Here is an 11,808-nt window from a genome sequence, read left to right on the forward strand (position 1 = left end):
TGCTCCGTTCTGTGCTGTCTATGCCGGAGCATGTTGGGGAGGCTAGAGGGACAAGTTTCCAGGGGACACACCATGTCACACACCACCCCCACCCCACAGAGTGCTCCATGGTGGCCAAGGTGGCCAAAGCCGCCCAGCTCCATCCATCGTCCTTTGGCCCAGGTGCGGGAAGCCTACCTGCATTTCATGATGTCAGTGGCCACCATGCTGAGGAAAGACTTGAACCTACCCAAGGACAACACTCTGGTGCAGGAGGACATGACGAAAGTGCTGGAGCTGGAGGCGCATCTGGCCAATGTGAGGCAGGGCCGCGCTGGGAGGCTTGGGCTAGGTGCTGAGTGCCACACCATGTGACCCCAAGTTCCCACACAGGCCACAGTCCCCCAGGAGGAGAGGCATGATGTCACCAGCCTATACCACAGGATGGACCTGGTGGAGCTGCAGGAGAGGTTTAGTCTGAAGGTGAGACCCAGGCACCCACCCAGGAAGTAGCACTGGCCCAGCCCCAACCCTTCTGGGTACTCATTCTCCACACAGCTATTCCTGCCTTAAGGGGAACGTATAGCAGCACCCAGGCAGATAAAGCCTTTAAATGAGCACAGCAAAGAAAATTCCAGAGGGACATACCTCCTCCACAGGGCAGGATACAGCTGCTACAAGAAGGCCATGTCAGAGAGAGGGCGTGGTGGGACAGGGCCCAGGTTAGAAGTAGGTGACTGGGCCAGGCAGTGGTGGCGCATGCCTTTAATCCCAGCACTGGGGAGGCAGAGCCAGGTGGGTCTCTGTGAGTTCGAGGCCAGCCTGGTCTACAGAGTGAGATCCAGGAGAGGCACCAAAACAACACAGAGAAACCCTGTCTCGGGAAAAAAGAAAAAAGAAGCAGGTGATTAGGCCTGCAGCCCTTCCTCCTGACCAGAATGTATAAATAAGCACTCGGATCCATAGCTCTGCACAGGATAAGACAGGCGAACCCCAAGAGAGCCCTGCCTTACCTAGATTTGAAGGTCATGGCTGGAGATATTGCTCAGCAGTTAAGAACCTGCACTTTCCGAGGACCAGAGTTCAGTTCCCAGCACCCACATCAGTTTCTAGCTCACAATTACCCATAACTCCATCTCTAGGGATCCAATGCTCTCTTCTGGCTTCAGTAAGCACCCACAGACACACACACCATATACACAGAAGAAAAATTAAAATAAATCTTTAATTAAACAGTAAGTTCAAGCCTGGCATGGTGGCATACACCTTTAATCCCAGCACTTGAGAGGCAGAGGCAGGTGGATCTCTGAGTTCGAGGCCAGCCTGGTCTATAGAGTGTGTCCAGGACAACCAGGGTTACACAGAGAAACCCTGTCTTGAAAACACACACACACACACACACACACACACACACACACACACACACACACACACACGGGGTAAGTTCAAGAGCATTCTCAGCTACAGCCTGATTAGAGACACTGTCTCAGAACATTTTTTCTTCAAAGTAATTAAAGTACACCATTAAGCTCAGCAGTGTGGAATATTATTGACTGAGAACAAAAATTGCCATGGGGTAAGTAGAGTTCAGTGGCAGAGCACTGCCCTTGCATGCATGGGGCTTATGTTCAAGTCTCAGCATAAATAACTATCCAGCTTATGTAACGTGTAAGGCTATCATATCTTCTACTTTCATCATTTTTGCTAAACCATGTTTGTCCACTAATTTCTCCAACTACACTTAATGTTCAAATATTCTGCATAGACTCTTAGCAATTTCACAGCCCACATGCTCTGGGGAAATGTCACCCTTTGTCCTGATTCTTATTAACAGTCCTTTCTCACCTGTTTCTCAAATGTTCTTCAGTGGGAGCTGAGTTTCTTAAATGCACAAGGTCCACCCACCTCTCTCTTCCTCCCCACCTCTCTCTCTCTCTCTCTGCAGGGGTTTAACTGGACCCTTTTCATACAAAGTGTGCTGTCCTCTGTCCAAATCGATCTGTTACCAGATGAGGAGGTGGTTGTCTATGGTATCCCTTACCTGCAGAACCTTGAAGATGTCATTGACATCTACTCAGCACGGTGAGGCAGGGGGGAGGTTTCCACAGCAGTTTTGTCCCTGCCCCACAACACACACACACACACACACACACACACACACACACACACACACACTCACACTGAGAGAGAGAGAGAGAGAGAGAGAGAGAGAGAGAGAGAGAGAGAGAGAGAGAGGAGAGAGAATGTTCCTTCTTTCAGGAGAGGATGCCAACTACTTCTCAGGTGTGAGGGACACAGAGGTTCAATCTTGGTGTCCACGGTGCCTCACCCTAGTGATGTGAATGCTGTAGCTGAAAGTTTTTCTGGGTCCCACCCAGTCCACAGCCACTCAGACCCAAGTAAACACACAGAGGCTTATATTAATTAAAACTGCTCAGCCATTAGCTCAGGCTAACTACTGACTAGCTCTTATACTTAAACTCAGCCCATTTCTGTTAATCCATATGTCACCACGTTTTCTGTGGTTTTACTTGTGTGCCATGACATGCTGCTCCCTGGATGGCAGGCTGGTGTCTCCTGACTCAGCCTTCTTCTTCCCCAAATTTTCCTTGTCTGCTTGCCCTGCCTATACTTCCTGCCTGGTTACTGGCCAATCAGCGCTTTATTAAACCAGTGCACAAAAGCATCATCCCGTAGCAGAATCCTATCAAGCATGGGGGACAAACAAACTAATTCTTAGAGAATCTAGAACCCTGCTTGGTGTAGAACCTGCTGGCTAACCTGTGCTTCCTCTCTTGGCAGACAGCCGCTCACCTGTCCGATTTCACTTCCGCTTCCTCTAGGACCATGCAGAACTACCTGGTCTGGCGCCTGGTGCTAGATCGCATCAGCAGCCTAAGCCAGAGATTCAAAGATGCGAGGGTGCACTACCGCAAGGTAAGTGCATCATTCATTCATCTCAAGATGCTAAGCATAAGCTGTGGGCCATGCACAGTCATCACTGGGGTCTGGGATAAGAACCTGATAGACAAGGCCTCGGTGGTCCTTCTGGGCAGTCAACAGTCAGAAGCCAACAACGCAGAAGCCTGGGCTGTCAAAAACCAAGTGTGACCACAGGAGGGACCGGGCATGGTAGGGAGTTGCTTGATAGAGGTCACTTTGGTTTTCAAGACATAAAGAGACTAGGACAAGCTTTGGGTAGTGTCCAGGCAGACCACCAGGTCTGAGTGGGACCCTAGCTTTTCCAGAGTAAAGACAAGTCCCCTAAAAAAACAGCACAGTGGTCTTCTCATGTCCATGGCCAGCATCTGGTCTGAGTCATCCTGTGTCCCCCTCTTGGGTACCCTGAAGCCCATGGTGGGAGGATCTGACTGCCTCACAAGCTCAGGGCCCCAGACATGACCTGGGAAGGTTAAGCATTGGCTCATGGGATAGAATGAGTGAGTGAGTGAATGAATGAACACACCAGGCGCTGTATGGCACAACCGTGGAGGAGGTGCGCTGGCGGGAGTGTGTCAGCTATGTCAACAGCAACATGGAGAGCGCCGTGGGCTCCCTCTACATCAAGCAGGCCTTCACCAAGGACAGCAAGGAAATGGTGTGTAACCTTGACTCCAATGGGCACTGTCCGTGGCAGCTCTCAAGCTCACCCTGGGACAGCCTCCTGGCACGGGTACCGCCCCATCACCACCACCCCACCCGATGACTCCCATTTGCAGCCATTTCAACCCCTATTTCCTCCCCCGACTCAGTGACTCCTAGAGGGACATGCATTAATACCAGTGCCCACCAGAACAGAGGAAGGTCAAGGGAAACCCTGCCCCCAGGTGCTCCTGACCATGAGCTCCAGCCCTGGACCCTATTAGGCCCTGGGAAAGGCACAGATTGTATGTATGGGTTCTGAGCCCATGGCAAGCGAGCCTCCAACCCACCTGTGAGGCTCCAACTCTGAGCCAGATAAGTCACCCCACATCAATGCCACACCCCTCCCAGGAGGGCAGGGGCAGGGCAGCACTGGCCTCATCCTAAAGGTGTCCTAGACCAAGTCTGGAATGCTGGTCATGCCCCCCAGACCAGTGTAGGACACGAGGATATGCATCCCCTCAGGTCAAAGAGCTGATTGACAAGGTAAGATCCGTGTTTGTGGATACCCTGGATGAGCTGAACTGGATGGATGAGGAATCTAAGAAGAAGGCCCAGGAAAAGGTGGGTGAGCTATAACTTGTGTGAAAACCCGAAGGGAGTTCCTGTGGTCAGGACCCTCTGCTGGAAAGACAGGGAGAGAAGCTAGAATAGGTGCCATGCCTGGGAACCCCCCAGAAAACAGAAGTGGGCTCAGTGGTCTGAGACTAGGACCTGCTACCCAAGCTCCTCTGGGCCCAGTGACAAACCACAGTCACTTGACTCCTGAGCATCCATACAGAGCCCCACCTACGTGTCTGTTCTGCAAGCTGATGAGGGAACATGTCTGTTACCCCCTTACCCACATAGTAGGGAACAGAGCTAGCTTGTGGGACTAGGGCCCTCCCATGATGGATGGTCCTAGCTGTCCCTCCTCTGTTCAGGCCATGAACATCCGGGAACAGATCGGCTACCCTGACTATATCTTGGATGAACACAATAGGCACCTGGATGAGGAATACTCCAGTGTGCGTACCCGTCAGTGCTCTGCCTGGCCCCTCCCCAAGCCCTCTACCCTGAACCACCCCTGAGGAGGGGGTACTCCATGTCTGTATCCTTTTGTTCTCTTAGTTGTTCACTCAGCCACACTTCTATACCCTGGAGTGGCTCTAATTTCACCCTGCTAACAGATAGAGAAACTGAGGCCCAGAGAAACTAAACTTTCTGAAAGTCACATACATGCTCAGAGCCAGAGTACCTTCCCCCCACTTACCAGTTTCAGGAGCCTGAGGGCCACAGGCCAGCTGACCTGTGGGTCTTGAGACCTTTCCCCAACCCTCAGCCCTCCCTCTAGCACTTTGAGGACTCAGCCTGAGTGCCAGTCGTATCAAGCTTTTTTCTTCTCCTAGTTGATATTCTCAGAGGAACTGTATTTTGAGAATGGGCTTCAGAACCTCAAGGCCAGTGCCCAGAGGAGCCTGAAGAAGCTCCGGGAAAAAGTGGACCAGAACCTGTGAGTGGAGTGGCTACAAGGCTAGCCTGGCACACAGAACTTACCCACTGGCTAGGGGTGGCTGCATGAGTCTGGCCTGATGCCAGCTAAAGAGGACACGAGATCTAAGCCCTCCCCTCCTCAGCACCCTCTGCTTTGGGGGCCTCAGAGAGGAACCAGACCTTGGGATTGACTTAGGACACTACACTAGCTGGCCACTATGCCATGGACCTATTCAGGGCAGGATCTGGTCAGCCAGGACAGAGGGACCATAGGGAGGGTCCTGGCAGATGTGGACTCCAAATGACCAGTGTATTTACCACAGCTGGATCATCGGGGCTGCCGTGGTCAATGCGTTCTACTCACCAAACAGAAACCAGATCGGTAAGCCCACCTTGCCTCTCAGTGCCAGCATACAGCCCCTCACCCTTGCTCAGGAAACCCCTAGTCTAATCCCAAAAAGGAGAGTGGGTTCCAGTCTCTTTCATGTTGCCCTATGGCCCACCTCAAGGGTTATAGGTTGGAAGGGACACAGAGGAACTATCAGAGTATATTTGATAAGGTAGCCATGGGTGGGAAGAAACTGGGCATGGATCGTCAATCTAGCCCTCCTATTTTAGTCTCTGAGCCTCAGTTTCCCTGCCTGTACCTTGGGCAGGGAGTCCTAACCTCCACTTCCTAGGCCACAGCATTAGATGGCAGGCCCAGCAGAGGTGCCCACCTGAGCCTTGCACACAGAAGTACCCACTCACAGTTCCTCTTTGTCACCCTTTCGGAGACAGTGTTTCCTGCCGGTATTCTCCAGCCACCCTTCTTCAGCAAGGAGCAACCACAATCCTTGAACTTTGGGGGCATCGGGATGGTGATCGGGCACGAAATCACACACGGCTTTGATGACAATGGTAAAGGGCATATGGGAGCGCCCCAATCACAGACACACCTGTAAGTCACACGCACACACTCCCACCTCTCCTGGGCGGCCTGGGGTCATCCATTCAATCTCTCAATGGATTAGTTGGACAGGGGCCTTGCCTGGTCTCCATCCCTGGAGGGGCTGCCCTGTTTGACTCTTAGGGCCTGACACCATCTATGATGTCTCAGCTGGGTTTCCCATGTGGCTCAGCCAGGGGGATCATATGAGGGTAGCCATGTGCCCCCTCACATGGCTGGGTTTAGATCAGCTGAATTTGAGACTCCTGGTCCTAGCTTTCGGGGGGAAGGATGGGGTGGCATGGAAGCTCTCCTGGGCAGTCCTCAACATGGAGCTGTGTGCTCAGAACCCCTGAACTCTAGCTGCTGGAGAAAGCGTCTAAACATCCAAGCACCGAACTGGCCCTTCTAGAGGGGTGCAGGAGGGCAGTGAAAGCAGGGGGACAGCGTGCCCGCACTCTGCTACCACACAGGTCGGAACTTCGACAAGAACGGCAACATGCTGGACTGGTGGAGCAACTTCTCGGCCCAGCACTTCCGAGAACAGTCACAGTGCATGATCTATCAGTATGGCAACTTTTCTTGGGACCTGGCCGACGACCAGAATGTAAGCGTATCACCAGCAGTGGCCCTGCACCTGCACCCAGCCCCAGCCCCAGGGGACAAGACAGGGACAAGGCGAGGCTGCGCCCCATCCTGTCTCTCTTGTGCAGGTAAACGGATTCAGCACTCTCGGAGAGAACATCGCTGACAACGGCGGGGTGCGACAGGCATACAAGGTGGGCCCTCGCAGAGCCCTCAGCGGGAGCTGGGAGTCTCAGCATAGCAGGGCAATGCCCAAACTAGGGCTGTGTCCTCCATTTGGAATGGGAAGGAAGCAGAGACCCAAATCCCATGGTTGTGTATCTGACATCTCACCCATCTCCCACATGAGCTCGTATAGGAACCATTTTTTGTTTGTTTTCTCTCCTAATGAGTATACAGGGTAGAGACAACATGACCATGGGCCTCAGCAGCCCACATCAACAGTCTTGGGAATAGAGTACCAGATACCAGGAGCCCATATGGGTGGACTCCAGGTGGCAGCTATATGGCCAAGGGTCCCACAGAGCTCTGTTGGATAGGCCTGTAGAAGGCTACAGAAGAATTAGCTGGCTCGTACACAGCAGCCCTAAGCTGGGGAGGCAGGGTACCCACCTAGGGAAGGTCCTGGAACCAGATCATTCTACATGGGGCTCTCTGGAAGCCTGGCTGGGCCGAGCCCCGACTTGGTGCTTGCAGGCTTACCTGCAGTGGCTGACTGAAGGCGGCAGGGACCAGCGACTGCCAGGACTGAACCTGACCTACACCCAGCTTTTCTTTGTCAACTATGCCCAGGTAACTTCTAGTCCCGGTCCCCACACTCACAGCTTTGGAGGGCCCACTATAGGATACATCCAAGGGTACCACGAGCTTACGACACCCCAAAACCAGAACAAGCAGGTCTGGCAGGCTTCCTAGAGAAAGACTGAAGCTGGTAATTAGAAGCCAGCTGGGGAGGAGGCAGCAGACATGGAAGGAAGGAATCTGTTGGTCTCTACTGCAGAGGGCACTGTTCCAGCCCTCAGGCCAGTAACCAAGCCACTCACGTACCTCTAGGTATGGTGTGGGTCCTACAGGCCTGAGTTTGCCGTCCAGTCTATCAAGACTGATGTCCACAGTCCTCTTAAGTACAGGTAAGTGTACAGTCCCTAAACAAGCATGCCTGCCTGACCCTGCCCTGGCCCCTCCCCACATCTCAGACCTCCTTGGACTTGCTGGTCTACAGGGTACTGGGCTCACTACAGAACCTGGCCGCCTTCTCTGAGGCATTCCACTGCCCACGGGGCAGCCCCATGCACCCCAAGAAGCGATGTCGCATCTGGTAGCCAAGGCTGAGCTATGCTGCGGCCCACGCCCACCTGCCACCCAGAGGCTTTGTGAAAGGTGCAGCTGGCAGAGATGTGCAAGTCCTTGCCCGAAGGCCACTGGAGCCTAGAGTGCAGCCGCCCGCCCGCACCTGGGATGAGTGGTGCCCGGTCCCGCGCCCCTTCAGGCCAGTGAGGAGGGTCAGCAGGCCTGTAGAAGCTGTCAGCTGTTTTCCACCCTCTCCATAGCGTGTGGCTAAATGTCCTCGAGCTTTCAGACTTGAGCTAAGTAAACGCTTCAAAGAAGACTTTGCATTGCTCATGTAGGAGCCAGGTGGGTGGTCAGGTGGAAGCAGCTGTGGCCAGGGGGAGAATTACAGCTGAGGGAGAAGGGTTCCTGACCAGCCTCCCAGAATCCTGGTGCTAAGAACCCTGAAGAGACCAGGATGCCACTAGAGGTCACCCTCTGGGTCTATAGTTCAGTTGATTGGGTTTCCAGGACTGGACCTGACCTATATCCTAGTGACTCATGTCAGTACCTGGCAGAGGGACCTCAAGACATGAGGAGCAGCAGGTGGAATGTGGAAGCCAGAGATGGTCTAGATGGCAAAGGGGGCATTACCTGCTGTTTACAGATGATCCCTGGAGAGAGGGAGGACAGCAAGGTGAATACTGCAGTCACCCTGGTTTGGACTTAGAAAGTGCTAAGCTGGTCATCAGAGCCCACCTAGAGGGATGAGCCCTTGAGAAGGGGAGACCTGAGATGGTAGGGTGTCTGGAGTTCTGCTCAGACCTTAGGACCCTGGGGAAACATATGCTCAGCCAGATCAGGCTTCTTCCAGGACAGCACCAGCCACTCTGATCAGGAAAGGGTTTCTGGCTCTGGAAATGGTTCCTCAGTCTTCATCTGCCACCTCTTCCCTGAACCCACTCAGCCACCAACCTCCACCACAGACACAAGCAGACACCTGCCTCCCAATTCCCCGCAACTGGGCTCCATGTGGGGCTGGGGCCAGAGTCCTAGTCCACATCCCCCAACAAAGTGGGCTACAGTGTTCGGCAGCCTTGGAAGGAAATGACGCTGTTTCCCAGGGTCCCATAACCAAAGCCTGAAGTCTGTCCTCCAGGAAGATGACCCTTGGACATCCCTCCTACCTGAGGGACCAACAGTATAGTAGGAACTACAGAGGATGCAATGTAGGGAAGCAGTGAGGACACTCACTGCCCAGGACGTGCACTTTAATAGCTCATTGCTGTTCAGGATGAGACAATGTCCAGTATCCTGTCCCAGTGGCTCCACAGTGATTCTTTCCAAATACATCCAAGGTTGTTGATGCCTCCAAGTCCTCAGAGGCCAGGCATCACCTCCCACACACCTCTTCATCACACTGTAGGGAAAACAGGGACCCTGTCAGTCTGGTCATATTCCTCAGAGGCCAAGAGCAGTGGTGCCCACCCACTGATCGAATAGGGAAGGAGGCATGCTGGACACAGGAAACAGTCTAACCCATGCGCACACACTTGGGGCTGGGTAACAAGCAGTGTTTCCCAAGGCCTCTACTCACCTGGGGTGGCTTGCCGGAGCAGACCTCTGCAGAGATACCCAGGGCTTGCAGGATGTTCTCTTGGGGAACATAGTCTCCTGGGGACTTCTGGATGAAGTGTAGCAGTACTTTGTCACCACCTGTAGCCACAGGCAGGCAGGCAAGTTGCTTGTATCTTACACCCATGTGCTAGGAAGAGAGAGGGTAATCCACTAACCAAGCCAAGCAGCCCCCAACCTCACAACCAGGTACACAAGAGCTGGGGGGCGGGGGCTGTGAGGACATGGACCACCAAGATGGGCAAGATGGAGTCCTATGCCTGCCCTGACCCACCCTTGCTGACCACCAGCAGCCCTCCACTCTGCAGTAGGTCACCAGACAGGTTTCCCTGGATGCCAACAGCCTTAGCCTAGAAAGACAGGAACAGGGCCCAGATCAGTCCCATAGGGAAGTCCCCAGGGACTCCCACCATGCTCTAATCCTACATGATCTTGACCACCACAGACCTTGGAGGCTACATCACGCACAGGTTTTCCCAGGGCAGCTGGCAGGATGCTCAAGCTGTTGTACCTACAAAGACACAGGGTCCCTAGTCCAGATTCTGGAGAAACACAAGCACCCACACCTACTCCAGTGTCCTGCCCCACCCACTTATCTTACCAAGGGCTCAGCCAGACCAGCAACCAGCCTAACCAGGAACATCTACAGAAGCATCGGGAGCCAGCCCCAGGCTGAATACAGCTGACCTGAGGCCCAGGAGAGGTGGTGGAAAGTGAGGACTGAGCTCCACGCTGGGTGTGCCCAGGGATCTGTCATGATGGGCCAGTGCTCAGTCGGCACTGCCCATCATGACAGACAGTCTGTGGCAACAGAGGACTAAAATGGGCCATGACTAAGGCACTGGGCTCCAAGGTCCCTCCTGTTTATGAAATTGCAGACTGCTGAGGGCAGGCCTGGCTTGGACCATGAGAAGACCCCAAAGAAGGGCTAGCTGAAACTGCCCATGCCACCAGAGTCAGTTACCGGGGGACAGACTCAACAGCACAGCAGAGGGTGGCAGCAAGAAGATGCAGAACAAGAGAGCAGCGGCCACTCTGTCCTGTCCCTGGCTAGTCTCATGCTCCCTCAGTCACTTACCGCTTGAAGCCCAGCTCCTTGTAGAACTGCTTGCTCTCATCAAGGTAGAGTTCTAGAAAGGAAAGCCACAGGCATGTGTCCAGGCCTCCTACATTCTGCCATCTGTCCCCTCCACTTACGGTGTCCAGCTCAACCAAACCAAGCCAAGAGGAGCAAGGAGGGATTGAATGTCAGCACTGCTTAAACGGGAAGGGCAAAACTCACTGGGACTTTGCCACTAGGTCTAGGTGCCAATGCACAGGCTGGAGGAAGGGCAGGGAGAGCGGAGAGCGCTGACATAGGAATATGTTCCTGCTGGGCCTGGAAAGGGATGGACAGGGCTTGGCGGAGAGGCCAGCCAAGGTTCTGAGTCCGGGAAGAGTCGCACCTCCTGAGAAGTAGCCACCATCCAGGAATTCCTGCAGACCCAGGGCCTCAGGCCCCACGCCCACTAGGCGCACATCGTTTTGATCCAGGAAGCTCCGGAGGTTGCTGAGGTCCTGGGCGATCCAACGGCACACTAAGCAGCCGAAGCGTCGCAGACCGGCCACCACACAAGCTTTATCCTGCCAAAGGCTCCGCAGCTCCACGGCCTGAAGAATGGAGCTGTCAGGGGGCGTGGGCTCATTTCCTTAGGTCCTGCAGCCCCACGTGTCCCGCAGTGCCCACTGGTGATCCTGCTCTGTGAGCCACCAGCTATACCCACGCCCAGCATGCGAACCCACGGGACCCCTCAGGACGCCCATCCTAGCCCATGTGAGTAGGCAGGACACCGGGGCAGGTGCTGGGATACGTTCTCCGCCCTGCGACGGTCAGGCCTCACCTCCCCTGTCACCGCATGCTTCAAGACACACGCGCCCACGCGACTAAGGTCCACCACACTCATGGCTTCCTCGGTCCCTTTCTGCTCCGGGCCCCGCGGAACCTTGGTCGGGAACACTCCGCCGCTTCTCCCAGTCAAGGAGGGCGGCACCATCCCCTGGGGTCCGCCGGGCCACGCCCTTGTCCCGCCCCAGACCCCGCCCCGGATGGCCCAGCACTCACTCCCTCCCACCCCTCGCTGAAGATCCGTCCGCCTACGTGGGGGAGGAACTGGGTTGCTTATTTGCATATGCATGAGCCCGTTGGCCAATGGCGTAGCAGGGGAAGCTCGACGGACTTCCGCAAGCGGTGCGCCTGCGCAGGATGCATTCGTGGGGCAGTCAGCTCGCGTCAGGCGGCACGTACAAGTCCTTCAAAG

General features: G+C 54.5%; 2 protein-coding genes across 3 annotated transcripts in view; one reads left to right on the forward strand and one right to left on the reverse strand.

The window, feature by feature from the left end:
- Positions 1–8,216, forward strand: part of Mmel1 (membrane metalloendopeptidase like 1) — a 28,215-nt gene extending 19,999 nt beyond the window's left edge. Inside the window, exons 10-24 of one of the 2 annotated variants that reach the window (XM_037203252.1) lie at positions 100–297; positions 373–462; positions 1,925–2,061; positions 2,823–2,916; positions 3,449–3,577; positions 4,087–4,185; positions 4,545–4,628; positions 5,010–5,113; positions 5,418–5,476; positions 5,875–5,994; positions 6,496–6,629; positions 6,736–6,801; positions 7,304–7,399; positions 7,661–7,737; positions 7,830–8,216. In XM_037203252.1, the coding sequence (XP_037059147.1) occupies positions 100–297; positions 373–462; positions 1,925–2,061; positions 2,823–2,916; positions 3,449–3,577; positions 4,087–4,185; positions 4,545–4,628; positions 5,010–5,113; positions 5,418–5,476; positions 5,875–5,994; positions 6,496–6,629; positions 6,736–6,801; positions 7,304–7,399; positions 7,661–7,737; positions 7,830–7,929 (1,587 nt within the window). In that variant the 3' untranslated portion in view covers positions 7,930–8,216. The remainder of the gene's footprint in view (positions 1–99; positions 298–372; positions 463–1,924; positions 2,062–2,822; positions 2,917–3,448; positions 3,578–4,086; positions 4,186–4,544; positions 4,629–5,009; positions 5,114–5,417; positions 5,477–5,874; positions 5,995–6,495; positions 6,630–6,735; positions 6,802–7,303; positions 7,400–7,660; positions 7,738–7,829) is intronic. The other variant, XM_028891438.2, reaches the window with a different exon arrangement.
- Positions 8,217–9,106: 890 nt separating this feature from the next.
- Positions 9,107–11,583, reverse strand: Prxl2b (peroxiredoxin like 2B). The gene is made up of 7 exons (XM_028891439.2): positions 11,392–11,583; positions 10,957–11,161; positions 10,590–10,641; positions 9,959–10,022; positions 9,786–9,861; positions 9,474–9,592; positions 9,107–9,296 (listed from the first exon to the last, which is right to left on the reverse strand). The coding sequence occupies exons 1-7, from the start codon at positions 11,542–11,544 to the stop codon at positions 9,270–9,272; spliced, it is 696 nt and encodes a 231-aa protein (XP_028747272.1). The 5' UTR covers positions 11,545–11,583; the 3' UTR covers positions 9,107–9,269.
- Between the last annotated feature and the right edge of the window lie 225 nt (positions 11,584–11,808).

Source organism: Peromyscus leucopus, chromosome 2, assembly GCF_004664715.2.
Source record: "Peromyscus leucopus breed LL Stock chromosome 2, UCI_PerLeu_2.1, whole genome shotgun sequence".
NCBI lineage: Eukaryota > Metazoa > Chordata > Mammalia > Rodentia > Cricetidae > Peromyscus > Peromyscus leucopus.

What these genes read in the sequence shown, in the direction of transcription:
- Prxl2b (XM_028891439.2), bottom strand. Translation starts at nt 11,544, where the DNA reads ATGGTGCCGCCCTCCTTGACTGGGAGAAGCGGCGGAGTGTTCCCGACC. An exon ending in TGCGTGATGTAGCCTCCAAG is followed by an intron (nt 9,862 to 9,958) that starts GTCTGTGGTGGT and finishes CTGTCTTTCTAG; the next exon opens with GCTAAGGCTGTTGGCATCCA. An exon ending in GCTGCTGGTGGTCAGCAAGG is followed by an intron (nt 9,593 to 9,785) that starts GTGGGTCAGGGC and finishes CTGTGGCTACAG; the next exon opens with GTGGTGACAAAGTACTGCTA.